Below are 24,625 nucleotides of genomic sequence, written 5' to 3' on the forward strand. Positions count from 1 at the left end.
TGAAACGTCCAAGATGGGCCTCTGAGTCCCCTCCTTTCTTGGAAAACGAAAGATCATTGAGTAGAAGCAGTTTCCCTCCTAACCTGGAGTAAAAGGCTGAATGGATCCTTAGTGAAGTAGTTCCCCAAGGATAGGTGATAAGAGGCTCTCCTGTTCTTTTGGTGGTCTTGGAATGCCTGAGAAGAGTGACATTTCTCTCAATTGGATACAGTACCCCCTTTCTATAATGCTGAGGACCCACTGATTGCTGGTAATAGTTTGCCATCAATTTAGGAAGCAGAGTCTTCCAGTCAAAGGTTTGAAGGGAATGGTGGGATAGGGGTAAGTAGGGGCTGGGATTGAAGTGTTGGTCTCTGTGTTGGGTGGACTCTTTGGAGCTCACTGTTCTGTGTGGTTACTATCTCCTGGATTATCTAGGTCTTAACATGGGAGGCTCCCCTTATCTGGTCTAGGGGGGAAAAGTCCAAGGTTTTGAGGGGTAATTCCTATTGTACCTTTGTGTTGGAGACAGAAAAAAAATCCTTTGCAGCTTTTGTTTGCTTTCCTTTCTTCTCCAGCTTCTTGAAAACCTGTTCAGCTTTCCTTTCTTCTCCAGCTTCTTGAAAACCTGTTCAGCTGTAGATATGAAAAGGAATTATTTGTCTGATGGAGCATCCAGTAGTTCAGCCTTGATCTGACAGGGGCTGGGTCCTAAGCCATGCATGCCTCCACATTACAGAACCTGTAGCACCTGCTCTGTGTAATGCATCTAAGGCATCATAATCACACTTTAGGGAGTATTTGGAGATTTGTAAAGCCTTGCTTGCTATCTCCTGAATTTTCTGTGATAAGGTTCTATTCCCAACAAACTCCACTTTAGACAGAATTTTGTCCTGCAGAAACTGAAGGTACTTTAACATATGGAATTGGCATTTCTATGCTCTTACGGAATGGATGGCAGAGGTATAAGCTTTCTTCCTCCAAATCTAATAGTCTACTTTCCATGTCATTAGGTAGAGGATGTCTAGTTGTCCTCTTATGTACACCTTTTGTGGATTCAGTACAGATTACTGAGGAGTCAGTTTTAGGATTTTTATAGAGGTGCTTGTGTGACTCAAGCACTCTGTAAAACCTGCCCAGCTTCCTATGAGCAGGTGGCAAAGAATCAGGATGTAAAGCAATGTCTTCAAAGACATCATCCAGTACTACATGTACAGGAGGGATAGCCAGTGGCCTGGGAGAAGTCAAACTCGCCAGTTCCCTACAATGGGTCTGAACTAGTGGGAATTGTTTGTTTTCCCAAATGAAAGACTTCTTCATTCTATGAATGGTATCCCTGAAAGAGAGGTCCTCTTGGGGCAGGATGCAGAAGAGGATGTTACTGGAGTCTGAATCTGTATAAGTTTGTGATGGAAGGTATTTTAGAATAGGACAACTCTACTTCATTTTCTGAGGTTCTGGAATCTGAACCTTCCTAAAAGGCCACCTTCCTGCTTCTTTTAGATGGGGAGGCTTCAGGGGCAGTGTGGGAGGGCTCCCTGGATTTCATGAATTCCTATGCTATGTTTAGGAGGTCTTGGGCTTTGGTCTGTGCTGAAGTGGCTGAGGACTGAGGAGAAGAAAAATAAATTGTTTACTTTAGTTTAGGTGTCCATTTAAAAGGGATGACCTGAGTTTATGGCTATCTGATTGCGGCTTTGGTGAAGGTTACGGTAGCTGAGTTAGACAAAGCGTCTCCCTCAAGCCCCACAACCTTGTTGAGCGACCTCAGACCAGACAGACATCTGTGTCATGGTAACAGTGGAAGGTAGCTTGGAAACCATGGCGGCTTCCTGAGCAGTGGTGCCTGAGGGTTCGGGTCTACAAGGTGTCAGACCGGGGAGCTACAAAGCCACATCACTTGTGTCGTCAGTTGACTTAAGAACTTGAGTCAGAGCTTTTTCGGAAAAGTCAGAGTCCTTGATTTTTTTTATCTTTCCATTTTTTTGGAATGACACTAGCAGAAGCTTTTGAATGCAAAGACCTAGCAGTAGCTGTGGGTTACAAAGACAACGAGGGAACCTAAATAGAAGACTTAATATGGACGGCCAATACCTACCCTACACATTTGAGGATTTTTACTTGAATTCAGCACAGTTGGGACAACTAGAAATATCACAATGACACCCCAAGCAGAACAGACAAAAACAAGGGAAAATCCTTTAAGTGGAATTTGCTTCCCACACTTGAAGCAATTGTTGACCTTTTAAGCACTAAACTTGTGCAGGAAAATCCCTAATGGGGTACTTATCTGATTGGAATAAGGAGACACAACGGGTCTATACTACAACACCGAAACAGCTAAACACTGAACGCTGTTTCATCGACTCATAATTAGCACACGGCCAGATCACAGACTTGTTTTTCTAGGGAAAAAAATACTTCACCATCTCCATGAATTTGCCTTTTTCCCAGTGCAAACTGGGTGCAATCTCAGAGTTGGTATATTTAGTTGGGAAGGGTGTGGGGGGGGGGGCAAAGATCCCCACTTTGTAATGTTTGAACTGGTATGTCGTGCCTAGTTGGCCTACCGATTTTTTTCCCTAGGAAAAAATTCAGTGATCTGGCCGTTCACGCAACTTGTGGTTTGCTGATTATGTGTCGACGAAATGGCTTTCAATGTTTAGCCATTTCAGTGCCGTAATATAGACTCAGTAGAACAAGTTCACCAGCAGACTGTGAGCATTTTGACCACATGAAGTGCAGCAGACCGTACGGCTAGAAAAGACTGAAGATGGCACTGATGAACACCCTTCTTATACATGGACATCCATTGGCTAGGGATGATGCAAAGACTCTGAAAACAGGAGCCAATCGCAGGCTTCTGCATGGCAGGAAGACCCAAGAATCAGCACTGCAACAAGAACATCCACTGTTGCCTTTGCCAAAAGGGAGCTACCACAATAACTTTTGGATAGTCTTTTTTCATCTTTAAAAGAACTCTGGTTATCTAGGAAAGGGCAGAAAACCACACAGGAACACTCCCATCTAATATGATGGAGACATCTTCAGTCTTCCAGGGCTTTCTGCAAGGAGTCCTCTACTCGAGGAGTTCCCCACTGATCGATGATTTCCGATAAGACCTCCCCCATATGTAATTTCCATTTCTTGGGGGGAAGGGTCTGCCTTGATCCTGTTCAGCTTGATATCCACAAAATTCTGCTCTGATGGAATGTATGCAGCCTGTAGAGAGAGATTATGCTGTGTTGCTAGTCCCCAGGCTACTACAGCTAGTCCGAAAGAGGTAAAGATCTAGTTCCCTCTGTTTCTACACCACATGACTGTAGTGCTGTCGCTAATGACTAATACAGGTCCTGGACTCTAAAAATAGTTTAGAGATCTTTGACATCATTCATTCATACCATTATTTCTTTGACATTTATGTGCTCCATTTTGTTCCACAGACCCTGAACTTTCATCCCTTTGAGCACAGCTCCCTAAGCAAATTCTAATGCATTTGTGGTTACATGTTGAGTTTAGATTGCAGGGGAGTAAGGGAGTACATCATTGAGGGATAACTGATTTACTCACCAGTGGATCTCTCTTTTGACAAAGTTCAGCACCAGAATCTGAAAAGAAAGAGGTTGCTAGTTCTTCTTTCGGCTTCTCCCGGTTAGGGGTCACCACAGTGGAACTCCGGTCCACTAATGATTGGCAGTAGATTTTTACAGTGCCAGCTCGACGCCCAGCCTTCAATGAAGGCACGCCCACTCTACGCATGTCTTTCAAATGCCACTCGACCGCGGGGAGGACATGCAGACTCCACACAGAAGGCACTCCAGCCAAGAATCGAACGGGAGAACCTCTTGCTGTGAAGCAACAATGCTACCGCTGAACCACCGTGGCTATTGCTGGGTCCAAACTGATTTAATGAGCCTTTGAATTTTTCTCATATGAAGTGTGGCCAGAGGAATCATAAGAATGGCAAAGGGCATGAATCCTACAATTCTAAGACAGTTCACTGCTGTTGTGACAGCTTGGCTGGAAAATGTCAGTCCATAATTTCTCTTCGGACTTCATCCACCAATTTAGGTCCTGTTTGCATTGGTTGGTTATGCGGATTAGGTAAGACATCGAGTGTGTTAACAGAGACCACTGTGATGCCAGAAGCTATTGAAGCAGCCTCATATGGTACCTTGCCACAGGAACTAGAGTGAGTGTGGCAGCCATTGACCCTAGAAGTTGTAAGACTAAGCGAGCCGGGACTTTGTTTTGACAGTATCATGAAGCTGTGATCTTAATCTCTGCAGCCTGTGACGAGGTAGAGCAGTCATACAGGAGTTCATGCTGAATGTTGGTCCAATGAATTCTAACTTTTGGATGGGTGACAGCTTTGACTTTTCCCTGTTTATTGAAATGCCTAAGTATTCTGCAAGAGGTAGGACGGAGTCCAAGGCATGAAGCAGTAGATGTCTGGTGGGGGTGATGAGGAGCCAGTCGCCGAGATACGGAAACGCACGGAATCCTTGTAGTCTTAGGTAAACTGCTACCACTACCATGCATTTGGTGAAGTGCCTGAGGGCTGTGGCGAGACCAAAAAGCAGTGCTCAAAATTGTTAGAGACAGACTCCCAGCCGGAAGCGGAGACATCTTCTCGAGTGTTTATCCACCTTTATGTAGTAATACACATCCTGAAGATCTAAAGAGCACATCCAATTGTCTTTCTCCAGAAACGGAAGGACAGACTGTACCGTGACCATCTGGAATTTTGTTTGTCGAACAAACTTGTTCAAGATACCGATATCTAGAATTGGCCTTCAGTGTCCTGTCTTTTTTGGCACTAAAAAGAATTTTGAGTATAAATTGGATCCTATCTGGTCTGGTGGGACTGTCTGGATGAATATCTTTTGAAGCAGCTTTTGAATTTCTTGTGCTGCTGCATCCCTCTGACTGGGTTTAATGTCGGGGATTCGCCTTTATGGTCTTGGATAAAGATCGAAGGAGATATGGTGACCTCTGGTAACTATCATCTGCACCCAGGAATCTGATGTTACTGAGTGCCAGGCTAAGTGGTGCAGAGAGAATCTTCCCTTGACTGCCTCCAGAGGCAGGCAATCGGACCGCCACTCAGTAGCGTTGGTAGGGTTGTCCAGAGGAGGAATTCCTGGAACCCTGGTTACAAGGACCCCTCTGTCATGGGAGGGGCATCTTCCTGATGAGTTCTACCCTCTGCCCAGGGGGGAAAACTTACCACGTGTCCCCTGAAATGACCATTCAGACTTCCTGAACCACATCTTTCCACTCCTCTGATTTCTGGAATAAGGTCATTAAGAAGTAGAAAAACACATGCCCACAGCAGAAAGGGTCTTTCCGTCCTTCTCACACCTGGCTAGTGTATCTCTGAAATTTGGGCCAAAAAGCGAGGTAGCATTAACCAGAGCACTGACAAAAGACGACTTGAAAGGGTCAGTGAAATCACACAAGTGCATCCAGGCATGCCGCCTGATGGCAACGCCTGTACCTGCTGCCCTGGCTGTCCCTTCAGCTGTGTGCGCAATAAGCCACATGGATGAGTTTGATAAAAATTCTAGGGTCGCAAGCTAGGAGGCAACTTTATCGCATATCTCGTCAGACACTGCCCCTGCCTAGGTGCCTGAGAGCTCAGTGATCAGGTCCCTTTGAAAACAGGTAAAATGTGCCAAGAAATTCAACGACCATATGGCAAAGATTGTTGAAGCGTAGACCTGCTTCCCAAATCTGTCCATCATCCGAGACTCTCAGTTTGGAGGATGAACAGTTGGACTCTCCTCTGCGAGTTCCTTCTTTGTCGCAGCCTTCACCACCATAGCATCCACCGCCAAGCCTTAAGACCAGTGCAGTCTCCTGGGAATTGGCTCTATAGTGTCAGGGGCGTTCTAAGCACGCTGTACGATGAGTTTGACCAATTCATCGGCAGGTGGGGTCACCCAAGAAGTAAAAGGTCAGGCACGAAAAGCCTGCAATATTCCTCAAAGGAAGGGTTGGTGAGCTTCCAATCACCTCTCTGTTTCAAGATTTCCAGGATGCCTCTGAAGGACACATCTTCAGAGGGCGACTGTGGGGACCCTTCCCCTTCATTGTAGTCTGTACCCTCAGAGAGATTCCTCTGGAGAATCTAGGTGCTTCCTCTTGCACTACCTCTTACAAGGCGGCTCCTCAGGGAAAAGGTCTGAGGAGGACTCCTAAGAGAGGGTACCCTGCAACAAGGTGTCTTGCTGCTCTTATGCCTGTTGCCCCGATGTAGCAGACTGACAGCTGCAAGCCAGAGGACATGTAGATGTGACACTCTGGAGATGGTGCCAACTGAGATCCTGTTGAGGCAAGAGCCTTCTCCGTAATCTGGAAGGCAGGCCCGCCTGAAGAGCGATGGGAGCCTAGAATCAAGACAGAAAACCTCAGAACTGGGGTCACACCTCGCTCCGAGAAGCCCACCTCCAGAGCAGGAGCCCCGAGAGGGCTTGGAACTGTCAAAGTACCCGGAACCATAGACGGCCATGTGGAAAAAAAAAATTGGGGCCAAACTAGGGATCCCGAAGCTGGCAGCCAGGTCTGTCACAGTTCTGAGCTCTGACTGAGTCAAGGACCACACAGTCAGCTCCGGAGCTGAGGTAAGGTCCAACATCACTCATCAAAGTAGGTGGCATCGGAAGCGGCAAAGTTGAGAGCTCCAAGGAGAGGCTGAAGGAGGAAGAGGATGAAGTCCTTGGAGAGTAAACCTTGGCTCCAGATGAGAGGGAGGTCTTAAGAGGAGGCTGAAAGACCTATGGCTGCCAAGAACTGATCCACTAACCTGACTAGATCAAGCTCCGAAAGGCTCCTGGTGGAACGAATAGACATCCCTGAGGGAGATTCTGGACATTCTATGAAAGGGCTTAATCGCTGACCATAAAAAGGGTCAACAGATGGGGAGTACCTAGTCTTGGGCAGGGATTCGACCTTCAGCACTGCGGTTGGTTGACCAACTATTTGTGTGGGAGGGGAAGTGACCAATATGGGAGAAACTACTGTTGGTGCCGCGAGGGTCATAGGTACCGATGAAGGGGTCGGTACCATTTTAATAAATTTACATCGATTGGATTTACTCAGTACTAGCCTTTTGTTGTTGTTTTTTATCGCAGGTTTTGTTTTCTTTGGAGGCCGTGGAAACTTTTGTCAGGTCCATAGGAGCTGTCATCTGTACCGTGGAAGGAGTCGTAGGCTTCAGTGCAGAAATGGTTGTTGGTGTCGATTTTGATTGTTTAGGCTTTGGTTCCAAAGTAGAAACCTGGCCTTTGGACGATTTTGAGTCATGAAACTAAGGAGATGCTGGAACAGAGTGGCTCCTCTTTTTTGCTTCTTTCTTAGAAGATTTTGGCATCTCTGCCTCAAACAAAGCCTCTGAGAAAGGGTATTTAACAGTCCCTTTAGGATCAATTTGTCGCACCATTCTGCAAGGGTCAAAGCACTAAAACACTTGCAGGGCTCACACGGTGGTTGGACTTCCAAATGCGGCACCACCAAACACTATATGCAAGAAAGATGCCCATCCGAGTTGGGCATCTTTCTGCCACATTCCTTGCACTGCTTAAATCCAGTAGTACCCTTCTGTTTCTCTGCCATAACGAACTTTAGAAAGGCAATCAACAAACCGTATATACACACACACACACACACACACACACACACACACACACACACACACACACACACACACACACACACACACACACACACACACACACACACACCAGCTCAGACCCATGACTTTACAGCCCAAAACACACATGAAAGATACAGGACATTAAAGTTAATACAGCCAAAGCATAAGTTACAATAGGCTATTAAACCTTAACATCAAGAATCACAGACATTATTAAGGAGACAAACAGACGACAGCTGAGAAACAATTATAGAAATAAAGTGAAATACAAGCAAGCAGAACAGCAGAGGGGGTAGTGTGTGTCAGAATGCTAAATGAATTCTAACAAATGGGTCAAGATAAACCTCAACACAAGGACGAAGTACAAAGATTACAAAAAATAAGAATATAGCTAGTGTCATCACATACAACCAACAATTCAATTAACTGAAACACTACCTTTGCAGTGATACTGCTGCTGTTTAATCGGATCCCTTGCAACACAAGTTACTGATCCATCTTGAGACGTGGGTCTGTTTAGTAAACTCTGTGGGGAAAAAAAACAAACATTAAATTAAATTATTAAAATTAAAAGTGCAAATTATACAAAGGAAAAAATAGTTACACATATAACATGTCTTCAAGGAAGATTTCTTCTGTGCAGTACACACCACCACATGGGATTATTTACCTTGTTACATATGCATCCAGTGAAATTTCTCTAAGTAGTCTTAAGCCCCCATTTTGATGACCAGTGTATCTTACCATGTCACCTGCCCTGATATTGACAACTATGACTATGTTTCAAAACAATTAACTGCCAGCATCATTTTCAGTTGTTAGCAAAATCCCAAGCACACAGCCACATAGATAAAACACAAAATCCAGTAAATTAACCCCCCCAGTAACTCATCTGATTAATTTTCCTTCTCTCTTTTAAATGATTCAACTATTGTCACACTTCCAGGTGTCTAGAAAGCATTATCTCACCTGCATCTATCCCTCAGGCATTTTTATGAAAAGGGATCACAATACCATTCACACTACCAACTTAGCATTACAAAAAAGGAAATCTAAAAAACATAAAAAGCCTCAAGTTATATGCCTAAGAAATCAGTGCATCACAGTATGAAGATTACATGTAAGGAGGGCTGGCACCTCTTTAAACCTCCAACAAGTTAGTTCTAAACAGAGGGAGGCTGACAAAGTACCAGCCCCAATCACAAATATTAACAGAAAACGCAGTTTGCACATAGGGCTGATGACACACCCACGTGACTTCAAAAGTGAACATGCCTAGTACAACACCTGCACTGATGTATAATGCAAAACTCAAATTACACCCTACATTTTTAGACGGGAGGTTTGGTACAAAGAAAGTAATGCCTCTCTACAATCAGCTTGGTCATTTTGAGCAACATACGGCACCTTAAGTTTTCTCCTGGACGTCTAATATTGCCTGACTGGTCACACAACATTTAAAAGAAATCTCCACCTTCTCCTACAGTTTAACTCAACTCTTAAATTTGCTTTTCTCCTACAATACGATTCCACTACTGTGTGGGTACCTGAAACCTGCTTGTACTTTATATAAAACTAATTTCCTCACTGTGGTATCAAAGAAGGGTTGGGAGGCTGGCATAATCGTTAAGGTGTTTACCTTACAAGCACAAGGGTGGAGGGTTTGATTCTCACATGGGGTAATTGGCTAGGCTTAAAATGGCCCACAAGGACAATTAGCCTAGTAGCAATCTATGAACCTAAGACCACCCACTTTTTTTTAATCTTAACTTCTCACACAAGTTGCACAGTAATTTGTCTGCACCTGCATGACATACCACAGACACAGAGAAATTTGTAGTCAGGAGCTCAGGCTGTTGTGAGTAAGACAGAGCGGTGTGAAACTGTTTTCCATTGTCTTTATTGGAGAGAAGATGAGAACTTGTACTGATTCACAGCTGCTTACAACGTAGCCATGCCTTTCAAACCACAACAGAGCAATTAGATCAGTCAGTGGTTCAAAGGCAGTTGTCACCTTTTTTTGACAATTTACAAAAGCAGCATTAACAGTATTGAAATGTTAAGCTTTAAACTTTAAAAGTTTGTTGTTTATACTACATTTTAAGATGACTTGAATGTAGTATCAAAGATGTCTGTGACATTTAGAGAAGTCAGAAAATATTTTTTGTGTGTAATTCTTGTAAAGTATCACAGCATTTACCAAAGTGTAGGGGGAAGGGCTGTTAATTCATCTTGAACTACAAAAACATACTTCGAACAAAGGTCTGCAATTTGGCAATGGTCTTGGTTGCAGCTGTAAAAATCCTTAGTATACTATAAAACAAGCCCTGAGACGCACACAAATGAAGGCCATTCAAGAAAAAAAAAAATAAAAAAAAGGCAGCAGCCCTGTTACAGTGTACAAGAAGTCAGCGACTTGACACTAATCCCATTATATGTCAATGAATGGGAATACACCACTACTTCCTTATGTCTGGCATAACTCATAAAGCAGACTTGAAATGGCTTATGGGAAAGAAAAATAAAATAAGATTACATTGCTATGTTATTCCCCATTGAGAGCCATTTCGCAGAAAACATATTAAAATTCTATTAGAAGCAGTCAGAGTGATTTTGGGATGCTAACATAACTCAGAAAACAAAGCTACAGTGAAGAATAAATATCCTCCAAGGGCTGAAAAAGACATTACGTACACACCATAACGTTCCATGCGAATTTTTCATCTCACCTTCATTCTTACTGATGGGTTCCGAACCGATGCTTGGCTCTGACTCTGCTAACTGCCAAAGCTTGAGGTCTTCAACCAGCTCGAGGCCAACACCCTATCACCGTGTGCTTCCCTCAGATCTTGTTTGCTGCCAACAGGCTACATACCACTACTAATATGCTAAGATTTGAAGCTGGATAAGAGACATTAAAAACCATGACATAAATGAACTGTTGGTCCTCAAGAAGCCTGGATGGGGGTTGGAGGGTGGGACGCAAGAATGAAGGCGAGATGAACAACTCACATGGAACGTTATGGTGAGTACATAACTTCTTTATGTGAAATTGTTCTACCTCGCCGTTCATTCTTACTGATGGTTAGCGTCCCAAGCACCATCTTTCTCAGGTGGCTCACGGATGAATGTTCAAGACAGTGAAACCAAAGGAAAGACCTATCCCTGGAGGCCTTGTTTACTTTGTAATGAGTGATGAAGGTATGAGGCCTTCACCAAGTAGCTGCTGCACAAATAGTATCTAATGGTAATTTAGCCATAAAGGCTGATGAAGTAGATACAGCTCTAGTAGAGTGGGCCTTTATCTTCTGTTGTAACGGTGTACTCACTGAACTATAAGTGAAGGAAATGCAATCTGATAACCATTTTGATAAAGTGGTTTTCGTCACTGGAGCACCTTTTTAGACTCTGAGAAGGAGACAGAGTTGATCTGTTTTCCTGAAATGTTTGGTCCTGTCTAAACAGAATCAAAGTGGTCTGTGAACATTCAGCTTGTGCAGCATATGTTCCATCTTATTAGTGTGTTTACGGAAAAATATGGGCAATTCAATAGATTGGTTGAAATTTGTTTCTGAGCAAACTTTAGGTAAAAATGATGCATTCGTTCAGAGTGAGACTCTGTCATTATGGAAAATCAAATAAGGGGATTTAATGGACAAGGCCTGTAATTCTGAAACCCTCCGAGCAGAAGTAATAGCTATTAAAAATATGGTTTTCCATGATAGATATTTCAAGTCACAAGATAAAGTTGGTTCGAAAGGATGTAGGATTATTCGGGAAAGAACAAAATTTAGATTCCATGGCATAGCTGGAGCTTTGATGGGTGGTCTCAAATGAATAGTACCCCTGTGAAAGGCTTTGGAAAGTCTATGTGACATGATATTAGACCCCTGGTCACCAAGATGAAGGTTAGAAATTGCTGTCAGTTGAACTCTAATGGTTGCTACCGCAGGCCCTTCATTGAAAAGTTTGGTCAAAAACTCCAGAATGGGATGATATTGAAGCGAAGTATAGGTCAATATTGTTCCGAAACGCCCATATAGAAAACCTTTTCCATTTACTCAGATATAACTTCCTGGTAGATGATTTATAAGAGGATGTTAAAATATGCTGAGCAGCAGCTGAGAAGTCGTGAATCCTGGCTGTGTTGGGAATTGGCACAAGCAAAAGAAACAAAAACTTGTAATACATTTGCCGTTTGGGAAAAACAAAAAGTCCAAAACAAGCAAAAAAAATGGCCAAGTTACGTCCAAAGAATTTATTGTAAAACCAGTAAAACTTAGTCAAAAGACACAAATCTTTCATATTACTCCTTCTTCAATATGATACAAATACATTAAACTCAGTACTATTTAAATCTAAAATTAATGTCACATGATAACAGCCAACCAACATCATTACCGATTAGTAATGTCCAACCAATTGCGTCTTTTGACTACGTTTTACTGATTTTACAATAAATTCTTTGGAAGTAACTTGGCCGTTTTTTTGTGTTTATGTTGGGAACTGGAGCAGTCAAGCTGTCAGTTTGAAGGACTGAAGAGAAGGATGGAGAACCACTGCTGAATGAGTCAGGAGATCTGGCACTGGGTCAGGAATCCAAGGTTCTTCCAATAGATGAAGCTGAAGGAAGGGGAACCAAATTTGACGAGGCCAGTAAGGGGCTATTAGAATGATGGTTCTTCCCAGAGCCTTGGCTTTCTGTAAAACTTTGGGTATCAGAGGGAAAGAAGAAAAGGCATAAAGGAGACCCAGGGGCCAATTGTGTACAAGTGCATCCCTTAGGGCATCCCACGGAGGGGGAATTAGGGCAAAGTAGCTGCTGCATTTTGTGTTTGTTGGAGTTGCAAAGAGTTTGCAGCAAAGCTGGCCCCATCTGCAGAATATCCTTTCCGTTACTTCTTCCTTTAGGGACCACTAGTGAAGCAATAGAATTGCCCTACTTAGTTTGTCTGCCATCACACTGGATCTCCCTGGGATGTGCGTTGCTATCAGAAAGCGCTTGGTGGAAGTTGCCCATTGCCATACTCTCAGAGCCTCTCGACACAGGTGATAAGATCTGATTCCTCCTAGTTTGTTTATGTATCCGACAACTGACATATTTGTCTGTCTGAATTGCAATAATTCCCAGAGGGAGAGAGTCTTGAAAGGACTGTAACCCGAGAAGTACCACTCATCTCCAGAACATCGATATGCAGATGAGCCTCCTACCTCTTCCACGTGCCTTGGGCTGTTCTTCCCTGATAATGCCACCCTTAACCCTATCAGGGAGGCATCCATGGTCACAGTGGCTATGGGAGTGGATAGAACAAAGGAGCAACCTAAAGTTACTTGGTGAGATGTCGGCCACCACTGAAGGTCCTTCTTGCAGGAATTCATTATCAGGATTTTATGCAACATTGGAAGTTCTTAAAAAGAACATTGCGTGAACAGGAGCCATTGTAGTACACGCACATGCATCAGACCTAAAGGAATCGCAATGATCGCTGCCTCCATTGTCCCTAACAATTTGAGTACCACTGAAACCAGGGCGCTCTCTCTCAGGAGCACGTCTAAGACCTGTTTTTGTATAACACAAACTCTTTCTGGTGGAAGGTTTAAGGTCATGATAATGGTATTTTGCTCTGCTCCTATAAAATGGTATGTTGCAATGGTGACAAGGCAGATTTTTTTGAATTTATAGTAATCCCCAATTGACTGCAGAGGTTCAAAGTTGTGTCCTTGCTTGAATGAGTTGATGTCTGGTGGTGGCAGTGAGGAGCCAGTCATCTAGGTATGGAAACACCTGGAATCCCAAACGTTTCAGATGAGCCGTGACTACTGCCATGCATTTGAACACTCTGGGGGCTGTAGTGAGACCAAAGGGCAGAGTGTGAAATTGATAATGACTGGCTTCCAGCCGGAAGCACAGATGAATTCTAGATGGCCTGTCCATTTTTATGTGGTAGTATGCATCCTGGAGATCTATCAAGCACATCCAATTGTCTTTCCCTAAAAATGGAAGTATTGACTGTAGTGTGACCATCTGGAATTTTGTCTTTCTTATCGACTTGTTTAGTATGTTGAGATCCAAAATGGGCCACCAGTCTCCTGTTTTCTTTGGAACTAAAAAGAACCTTGAGCAAGTTCCGGATCCTCTCTGGTCTGGGTGGAATGTCCGGGATTTTTCTTACAAGAGGAGGGGGGTGACAAAAGGAACCGAGTATCCTCTGGATATGATGCTTTGTACCCAGCTGTCTTTTGTTATTTTTAGCCAGGAGTCTGGGTACAAAGAGAAGCATCCCCCGACTGCCTCCAGAGATGGACAGGCAGGCCTCCTCTCAGGAGCGTTGATAGGACTTCCCAAAGAACTGGTCTCTGTTGCCCTGATTCTGCAGACCCCCTCTGCTGTGTGGGCGGCATCTTCCATTGTTACCCCCTCCTCTGCCTCTGGGGGGGAGGGTTCACCACGAGTGTCCTGGAAAGCGCCTTGTGTTTTACGGAACCATATCTTCCCCTCCCTTCTGACCTTTGGGGTAAGGTGTGTTAGGGGTGGAAAAATGGACTCCGACGGCAGAGTCCTTCCATCCTGCTCACTCCTGGTAAGAGTTTCCTTCAATTTGCATTCAAAAAGGGGTGTTAATAAAGGATGACTTAAAGGGCTCCACAAAAGAACATAAGTGCATCCAGGAACGTCTTCTAAGAGCAATTCCTGTACCCACTGCCCTACTCATTCCATCAGCTCCATACGAGACCAGATGCATGGAAGAATTTAGAAGAGAATTAAGGGTAGTAAGCTGGGAAGTTACTTTTTCTGAGACCCCCGCAGCTACTGAACCCTGTAGAGCATCTCCTAGTTTTTTCAGGAGATCCCTTAGCAACCTTGTAAAGTGCGTTAGATAGTTCAGCGATCGGACAACAAACGTCACAGAACTAAACATGGGCTTACCATATCTGGCCATGATCCTAGAATCCTTATTAGGAGGATGGACAGACGTAGAAGTTTCTGACAGCTCCTTCTTGGGGGCTGCCACCACCACCATAGCATCAAAGAGCACTCCTTTGGTCTGGAAGGTCTTGTCCTGGGAAGAAGTTATAAATTTATTAGGCCTCCTAGGGACAGGCTCCATGGTATCCAGGGACTCCCACGCCCTTTGAGAGATTAGCGCAATTAACTCAAAGGGTGGAGACACCAAAGTGGTAGAGGGCTGAGGCCCAAAAGCCTTCAGGAGAACTGACTCATTATCAGTAGGATTAATGGACTTCCAGCCAGCCCTCTGCTTAAGAATTTCCAGGATATCCCCAAAGGAGATATCCTCGGAGGGGGACCCTTCTGACTCATCCAAGTCAGTATCTGAGGTGACAGATTTCTGTGGGCAGTCCAGATGCTTCCTCTTGCAAGTTCTCTTCCTAGGAACCTCATCAGTGGGAGCTTCTGGTAAAGGTCTCAGAAGAACAGGGTTCGCCCAATGGGGCTACCTGAGGCTCTGGGTCTCTACGCTTCTTTGGGATCTGTGGAGCAGAGGTAGACATTGGCACCTTCAGAGAGGAGGTTGATGGATCTGATGATGTAAGCTCCCGTGTGGACAGTACTCTCTTTGGGGCATCGAAAGCCCCCCAGCTTCGATGGGAGGGAACCACCAGATCCGTAGCAGCAGATGATTCCACTTGTACCACAGCAGTGGGCTCCAAGCCAGAGCTAGGCACTAAAATAATCCGAGCTGAAGGCCTGAGAGGCAAAGTCGGAACCGAAATGTCAGTTCGACTATCCCCCCCCCCCCCGGACCCGACCTGGGAGTGTCAGCTCCCAGACTCCAAGGTTAGCACCGATCAAATCAGAGTTGACGGAACCGACAATCCTGGAACAGTCATCGGTTCCGATGGTTCCACTATCGTCATCTCCGAACACTCCAGCTCCAAAGCCTCGAGTCAGATCGGAGGAGGAACAACAGTAGTAGGGGTGGGATTGGATGGTTCTGAAGCCGCTGTGGTTGGCGCAGATAAAAGTTTGGCCAACACTGGTATCTGCAGAAGCCTCTGCACCACACGGTCCACATCCTTGTCAGATGACCTTGAGGACCAAGAAAAGGCCACAGAAGAAGCAATGGATTGCAATATGGGAGACTTGAGGGTCGGAGATACCGGTTCCAGAACCGGGGTCCGGCTCCTACCCACAACAACAGATGGCACCAAGACCTGTGGAGCTGAGGTCGATGTCTTCTCAAACTCTGGTTGCAGCCAAAGTGGTTTTCTTCGGTTGCGATCCAGAAGACGCTTTAGAAGAAGGTATAGAAGTTTTCTCATGTGAACTGCCTTTGTCTAAGGACTCTTGGAACGGTGATTTCAACAATCCCCTTGCTATCAATTTGCTCTTTCTTTTGTCAAGTATTCTACTGTTAAACGAATGACAAACGGAGAAATCCTCTTGCAGGTGAACCTCACCTAAACAGTAGATACAGTCTGAATGTCCATTTGTGATGGACATCTTCTGTCCGCACTTAAGACATTTTTTGAAGCCTGACTTCAATTTTTCCTGTTGAGACATTAGCACAAGGAAAAAAAAAAAAAAACAATTCCCTCAACTATATGCTTAACCACTAATACCACGGACAGGTAATATATACTCAAACACAAAAAAAAAGCAAAATAACATATCAGCCTTAACTTCAGGCTATCCAACTGCACTATAAGAGAAAAAGAAAACAAAACTAGCTAAGAAAGAAGATCAAAATTTAGTTATATTCAGTGCCCTGAACTGGTGAACTCCCGATCTGTTGCAGTGGCAAATGAGATCTGAGGGAAGCACAAGGTGCCTCATGTGATAGGGAGTTGGCCACGAGCTGGTTGAAGGGCTCGAGCTTTGGCAGTTGGCCGAGTCTGAGCAGAGGATCGGCTCTGAACCCATCAATAAGAATGAACAGCGAGATAGAACAACTTCACATCCTGTATTTCTTACTTTGGAAAGTATTACTGCTTCCAAGTTCTTTGTAGTGCTGCCATATGAGGATAACAATGATCTATCCACATTGGTTTGGTTACTGTCATTTAATACAGTGGCAGCTTTTACATTTCCTTTTACTGTACCCTCCACACATTCATTACAAACCACATTTTGTAGTTACTGCTATTCAAACATTTACAAATGATTTGTCAACAGATATTAGCATCTCTTCTTTAGCAAACAAGTTAAAATTCAAAACGGGCAAATCTGCAAATGAAATTCACCTTCTTGGATCAGAAAATTTTCAAAACTTTGAGCTATATGGCAATTAGTGTCACAAACAAAATGTGCAATATTTTCATATGTATATTAACATTTGCAAAATCTTCTCAGAGAAGCTCACTACAGCCATGGTCAAGGGCAAAATAGTACATACTGCTTACCTTGACCTGACAAACACATTTGACATAACACCTCACTCAGGTATTTTAGGCAAACTCACAAGTATAGGCATAAATCCTTATATCGCTCAGTGGTTCATAGGTTGGTACTAGGCTGTCGGCCCTAGGGCCTATGCAAGCCTAGCCATAACAATTCCCTGGATATTTCTTCCCACAATATTTACTTCTCTGGACCAATGTCTAGCAGGGCGACTGACATGATCCCTGGGGTGAATTTCCTTTCTCCCATCCAATCATCAAGGTTCTTTTTGAAGAGGGCCAATGAGGCGCTCTGTTTGACATGTATGCGCAGTTTATTCCAGAGTATGGGGAGTCTCTGCGTCAGGAACCTATCCCTCCAACATGTTTTGTTCATTGTGATAACAAGGTTTAGATCCCTGGAGCGTGTGGCTCTGAGGGATTGGGATTTCTTTAAGTGGAGCATGTCCAACAGCTCAGGGTTTGACATGGCCTTGTATGTTAAGTAGAGATCGCCTCTGAGTAGACAATATGCCACAGAGTACAGCTGTAGTTTTTTTTAGAAGGTCAGCATATGGCATCTGCTTTAGACCTGTGATTCTTTTAGTGAGGTATTTCTGTGGCCTTTCCAGCTGTTGCAGATGTCTTGTGAGGTACATACCAAACGGAGCATTATACTCTATAATGGTTCTAATGAGGGATGAGTACAGTGGGACAATGTCCTCTTTTTTTCCTGGATGAAAAGCCCTTAGTGATGAGGTGTGTCACATAGAAGGATTTCCTGACTGTTGTTGCGATGTGGTTATCGAAAGTGAGACCACTGTCCACCTGTGTCCCAAAGTCTCTCATCACACTTTCGATGTTTAGTGTCCTGCCACCTATGTGGTAATTCACGGGTACATATTTTTTTTTCAAAGGGGATAACTATACATGTCTTGGCATTAAGCTTGAGCCCATGGCTCTGGCACCAGTCATCTGTTTCTGTAAGGCCCTTTTGTAGAATATCCACATAATTTTGGGATTCAATAATGGCTCCCAGTTTGCAGTCATATGCAAACTTTGTTAGCCAGAGTCCCTAAGTTTTGGCCTGTACGTCAGAAAAGTAGATGCCAAACAAGAGTGGTCCCAGGACTGAACCCTGAGGTACTCCACTTGTCACTTGTCTGGAGCTGGATTTGGAGTCTGCTACTTTTACAGTCTGGGTTCTGTCAGTAAGCCAGTTGGCAACCCATCAAGTGATGTAGGGATTTATGCCCAGCTTAGTAAGTTTATCTATGATTCCAGAGTGGGGGATGGTGTTGAAGGCCTTGGCGAGGTCCAGATAGGCTGTGTGGACCACCTTACCCTCGTCCACAGCTCTGGAGACTGATTCAAAGACATCAATCAGATTTAGGAGACAAGATCGGCCCTTCACAAACCCAAACTGGGTGGGGTCCAGTGTTTGAAGGTTGCCAGTGTCTTTGTTTATAAGTTCCATGATAATGCGTTCCATGCCCTTGCAGATCAGGCTTGTCAGACTGATGGGACGGTAGTTCCCGGGATCCAAGGTGGATCCTCCCTTGTAGAGCAGGATAACTGTAGCTGTGAGCCACTCAGTGGGCACGAAGCCTGAGGTGAGGCTATGATTAAACATGACACTTAGGTGAGGTGCCAGTTAATTTTGTAGTTCATGTAGTACACAGCCTGGGATGTCATCTGGTCCCATGGATGCTGTATTCTTAGCTTTGGAGAGTGCGGTTTCTACCTGTGTGGCCGTGATTATCGGAATTTGGCAATCTTTTGGTACTGAGATGGGCCCTTTAGGGGGTGAGAGGAGGGTGAAGTTGGCACTAAATCGATCTGCTAGGATATTGGCAATATCCTTGGGATCAGTATATTTAATGCCATTCTGTTGTAGCTCAGAGCAGATCTGAGTATTGCCATTTAGATTCTTGACATAACTACAGAATGCCTTGTGGTTGTCTTTGGAATCTTTGGCAATTTTATTTTTGTAACTAGCTTTTGAAGAGTTTATGACGGATCTCAGTTTCTTACTATGGCTGGTGAGGGAGTTTTTTGCATCCTGGGATTTTCCTCTTTTCTGCAACAGTTTCTTCCTTCTGTTGTATAGTTTGTTTATAGCAGGGGACCACCAGATTTGCTTCCTTTTTTGGAAAAGAGCATCTTGGTTCTATTTGGGATGGCACGATTCATGCACAAGTGGATGTGCTCGTACAGTGCCTTAGTATAGGATTCTGCAGTCGAACTTCCAGATCCTGTCTGCGTGGGTGTTGTGAAGTTTGTCACTTCTGACTTCAGTAGCATGAAGTTGGCTTTGGAGAAGTTTTTTAACGAGGTTTCCTTACTGGGGGGTGGGGGTGGGATGTTGATGTCAAAGGTGATTTGCTTATGGTCAGACCTGACCAATGAGTGGGTGACCACTGGTATGGAGCATCTGTCTCCCATGTTGGTAATGACCAGGTCTAGGATATTGGAGCCCCTGGTGGGACAATGGATTAGTTGATCCAGGGCGTTGGAATTTAAGAATTCCAAGAACCGTTGGGAAAAGGAGTTGGTACCCGAGTAGTTTTCCCAATTAATGGCAGGGTAGTCGAAATCACCCAGTATTAGGGTGTTTGGTCGTATCTTAATATTTTCCAGTATGTTTAGAAAGGTGTAGTGAGAATCTTGGGGCATAGTGGGGGATCTGTAGCAAGCTACAATTTGGATTGCAGTCTTACCTACTGTTAGTTGCACCTGGAGAATTTCAGATGCATTGTGTTGGGCAACTAGCCTGGAGGTGTGAATATCCTTGGTGAATATGGACACTCCTCCTTTAGTGTTTCGGTCTTGGTTTTGTGGCCGAAAAGTGTGGTAAGAATTGTAGCCTGGTATTGCAGGGGTGCTCTCTGGAGCCTTGAACCAGGTCTCAGTTACTGCACAGATATCAATGGATATCGATGTTCTCCACTTTTAGGAGTGCCTCGAGAGAGTGCATTTTGAGGTTTAGACTTCTAGCATTGAGTAGCATTACCATCAGATTTTGCATGCTTGTATCGGTTACGGTGATGGTTCTATCATTTGAACCTTGCCTAAAAAAGGCACTATAGGGGTGGCAACAGCTTTAGCCAGTAACCTGAATCCCAGGGATGACAGGTGCAGACCATCTCTTGCAAAGCATCGTGGTTTGTCGATCATGTCTTCCCAGGCACAAATACTGGATCCCCTTTGAATGACACCAGAAGCTTAGTCAAATGTTGAAGTCAATCATTTTGTCCTTATACTGTGGTATAATTCTGGGAGAAGGCAGGATGCTACTCAGGGCTAGGGTCATACCTGCCTGGGTCACATGATCCAAGAGCTCTTCCATGTCTCTTTTCATGTAGTCCAGGGAGGTACGTTTCAAGTCATTCACTCCAGCATGGACAATGACAGAGTCGTACTTGTACTTGTGGAGTGACTTGAGTGCATGCATTATGTGGTGGATCCTGGCACCAGACAGGCAGCTGACTGTAATTTTCTCCTTGTTCAGCCTGGTGAGTGTGACATCAGTGCGCCTGACTATAGAGTCACCTATGACTAAAGTGTTGGGTACATTGTCTTGCCTTACGGACTGTTGTTGGGTGGCACACTGGTGTTGTGAGCTATGTGTCACTTTGGTTGTGACTGGTGTTTGTTTGCGTTTCGGCTTTGGAGGTCCTTGTTGCTTGGGCAGGTTAATGTTAAGGGCCTCCGCATATGTGGGTTTAGTGTTGCTATGTGTGGGTGTTGATGGTGTGGGTTTTGAAGGGCTATGAGTTGCTTGAGGTGTAATGCAGGTGTTAACCTTCTCCTCTTGACTGTCTAGCACAATCTTGGCCGGAGAGACCAGTTTGGCTATGCAAGTGCTTCTCTCACAGGTTTTAGTGTTGGGTGGTAGGAGGAGAGGATTGTCTGTGTACATTAGGCAGTTGCCGCACTGCCCCAGTATGCCCAGATTCACCAGGTAGACAGGAGAAATAACAGGAAGCTGACCCTTGAACATGCTTGTTTAGGTGCTTTTTTGTAAAGTTTAAGAGCTGTTTTCCCCTACCTTTGCAAGGTACTTTGCAATTATAGGCTGTTTAGTGCATATGATTAATTTCTCCTTATTGACAAAGAGAGCTGAGTGCTTGAATCAGTTTCAGGCTTGCTACTGCTTTCCAGCAGGTTCTAGAGCAAGTGCTAGTCACAGGGGTTTAGATTTTAGGGCTACTACCGAGAAACCAGCTAGTTCTAAGGGAAAATTTGAAGAGCAGACTTTATGGCACCTGGAATAGTTTAACTGCAGCCTCACAGTGCTGCACGGTGTGAAAAATGTGCAAACACATGCTTTTTTAAGCCAGAAAGTTGAAATGATAGAAATCAGTCCAAAAAGGCTAATAAAATTAGAATTTCAGAGCTGGAAACCACTCCTCTAACATTAGATAGGATAGGCAGTATAATGCTCACCAGTCCCACTAGTAAGCAGTAGGACTTGCCTCTCCCACAGCAAGGTCTGGATAGCCAAATGGACCACAGATATTACCCACAAACTTATGGCGAGGTAATATACTTTCACCAAAAGGCCCGTTACTAGTGGTGTCCCACAGGGCTCGGTACTAGGACCTCTCCTATTTGAACATACTACTCTGAAGTCAAGGCAAATGCAGAAGGTCTTTGGCTGACCAAATCTGCTGATGACTGCAAGGTGGTTGTAATCAGTGAATTCCCCCAAAGATACAGATATCCTCCATGAAGGTCTGACACAGAGAAATAACTGGTGCCAGAGCTATGCCCCAAAACTCAATGCATAAAAATGCATAGTTATACTGTGTTCAGTAACCACGGGTGCCCCCCCCACCAATCTGCAATACAGTGGCCAGACTAGTTCTGCTCCTCAAAGGATGTGCTCCAGATGTTGTCAACTTACCTTTGGCTTAATCTACCTTCATTCTACTGACCATTTGAGTCAAGCTCATGTTCAGTAACTGTGGGTGCTACCCTCCAATCTGCAACACAGTGGCCAGACCAGTTCTGCTCCTCAAAAGATGTGCTCCAGATATTGTCAACTTACCTTTGGCTTAATCCAACTTCACTCTACTGAGCATTTGAGTATGCTAAGTACCTTATATCTAGATTCTGCCATATATTGTGTTTGCCTAGCTTGTTTTCCGCGGAGTGCACACTAGCAGTTCAAAAGCAGTCTCATCCCCCTATTCTTCCCCCTTCGTAGCATCTTTCCACACCTGTTAAACATACTTTTTCCCAGTATGACTTTCCATAGGTCCACAAAGGTACACCATTAGATGCCAGCATACCCACACACTCTTAAATCTTTAGCAACAAATTATACACTATCTGCCCAGCTCCCCGCTGGTATCTGAGAGTATCTCTCTCTCTATATGAATTTAGTCCTCAAACTTGTAGTTGCCCTCTCATTTCTAGTCTCAACCTCTTGAAACTCAACCTTAACATTAACCTCTGTATTAAACTTACCTTGAGCTTGCCAACAGCTTTGACCACTTAACAGTGTCCATTCTCACTGATTGCTTTTGCTGAGCATCTGTTCTCGCACATTCCTCCTTCTCAACCCTAATGCTCCAGACCATACCATAGCAGCCAATTTTAACTCCTTCACTGACTCAATAGCCAAGCTCACCACATCTTTCCATAAGAACTCATTAGCTCCTTCCACACCTCTCTCCTCCAACTTCTCGCCTGCCACCAGTGCTATCCACCCCCTCCCTTCTCCCTCAAACCCATCCTGGTCAAAACTATAAAAAACTTCTCAATAAATTAAAACTATGCTCTAATGCCCCCAACTTACCATCCAACTTTCTCAAGTTAGCTGTAGGGCATAGCTCTTCCCATCTGTATTCTAATTAACCGGTACATCCAAGAATCCTGCGTAATCCTTCTCTGGAAAAAAGCCTCAATCATTCCCTTACATACAGGAGGCAACAACACTGACAGCTCCAACAGTGACATCTCCAACTTCCACTGCATAGCCATCCTCTCCCCTATCTCAAAAATACTTGAAAAATGAATTCACCTACAACTCCTACCTTACCTTTTAGACAATCATCTCCTCACCCCAAAATAACATGGTTTTAGACCCAGTCACAGTACCACCACAGCCCTCCTATTATTCCTTGACAATATCAACTGAGCCCACAACTCGGATAATATTGTATCTTTCCTTTTCTTAGACCTATCCAAGGCTTTCAATACCATTTCCCATACCCTACTATTGCCCAAGCTCTCTTACCTTAATCTTTCCTCCTCAACCATCAAATGGTTTTCCAGTTGCCTCTCAAATAGACAACAGGCTGTTAAATGGAATAACTATCTCCTCCTACCAAGACACTCACAGGCATCCCCCAAGGTTCCATCCTGGTCCCTTTACTATTCATTATATTCATAAACGACTTCCATGATGATTGCATCCCAAATGCTAAACTCGTCCAATACGCAGACAACTTTACCATCACCTGCTCAGCAGAATCTCTCCCCACACTCATGCAAGTAACTCAGGCAGCCTTTAACAGCACCGAGGCTTGGATGCTAAACAATCACCTAGCTCATAATCCAAAACCAAAATCATATTTAACCCATCTAAAAACACCAAAACAGATCAAAACATCTCTATAAGCCGAAATATGACTCAAATTAGTTACCCTTACTAAGCTTCTACGAGTCCTTATCGATTAACAACTAAAGTTTGACATTCACCTTCAAACCAACATCAAGAAAACTCACCAGAAACTTGGTATGCTTTACTGCCACAATTGCTATCTAACCTCTTCAGCTAAGTTTAACCTCTCTACCACCTACCTCCTCCACTCTCTCATGTATGGGGCACCCATCTTTACCAATCTTCAAGCCACCCTTAAAACTAAACTGGCATCCTGCTACAATAAAATTTCCAAGTTTGCTACAAGTGCCAAATCTTCCTCTCACCACTATGACTCCTTACACTCCATGAACTGGCTACAGCTCCCCAACTATCTCTCTTACATTCAATTCTCTACTGCCCATAAACTCATCTTCAAGCCTTCTCAATGCTCATCACTCTGCTCCCCCCTCACCATGCACCTTCCTGAACGATTTCTCAGGTCTAGTTACCAGAACCTCTTCAAAATATACAAACCATTACGTACTCCTGGCCAATTTCTATTACCGTTTTCCCTAGCACGGAAATGGAACTCACTTCCTCCCCATATTCGAACTACCCAGAACCTCTCTACTTTTAAGACCTTACTCCATTCTCATCTCTCTTCTATGTGGAAGTGTTCTTGCTCCCACCCCTCCTAACCTATACGCTCTACTTGTACTACCTCCAAGCATATCTTCTCAAAACTCTACCTAACACTAAGACATCCTGTTCTTCCCCCTCCTTCTGTCTTATAACTTCCTACTCTCTTTTTTCATTTTAAATATTATAGGATATCTACTTCCCATAAAACTAAATGCTTAATAGTTCTAAAATCTATAATTATGGCATGCTATACAGATCTGATATTTATATGTCATGTAAAATTTTTGTAATAACTTCTGCTGATTTTTATTTTGCAATATCCTGTATTAATTTTGTTGTAATTGTTGCCTATATTGTTTTGTATGTATGTACATGGAGTTTTTCTCCCCGGGCCTCCATTGAAAAAGGGCTGG

At 44.0% G+C, this 24,625-nt stretch overlaps 1 protein-coding gene across 1 annotated transcript in view; it reads right to left on the reverse strand.

Annotated features, from left to right (window-relative positions):
* Positions 1-24,625, reverse strand: part of LOC122811561 (sentrin-specific protease 1-like) — a gene marked incomplete in the record, with an annotated part of 1,729,916 nt that overhangs the window by 1,563,772 nt on the left and 141,519 nt on the right. Inside the window, 1 exon segment of the mRNA XM_044083479.1 lies at positions 8,075-8,162. Within this exon segment, the coding sequence (XP_043939414.1) occupies positions 8,075-8,162 (88 nt within the window).

Source organism: Protopterus annectens, chromosome 9.part0, assembly GCF_019279795.1.
Source record: "Protopterus annectens isolate FY-2018-M chromosome 9.part0, PAN1.0, whole genome shotgun sequence".
Classification (NCBI taxonomy): domain Eukaryota; kingdom Metazoa; phylum Chordata; order Ceratodontiformes; family Protopteridae; genus Protopterus; species Protopterus annectens.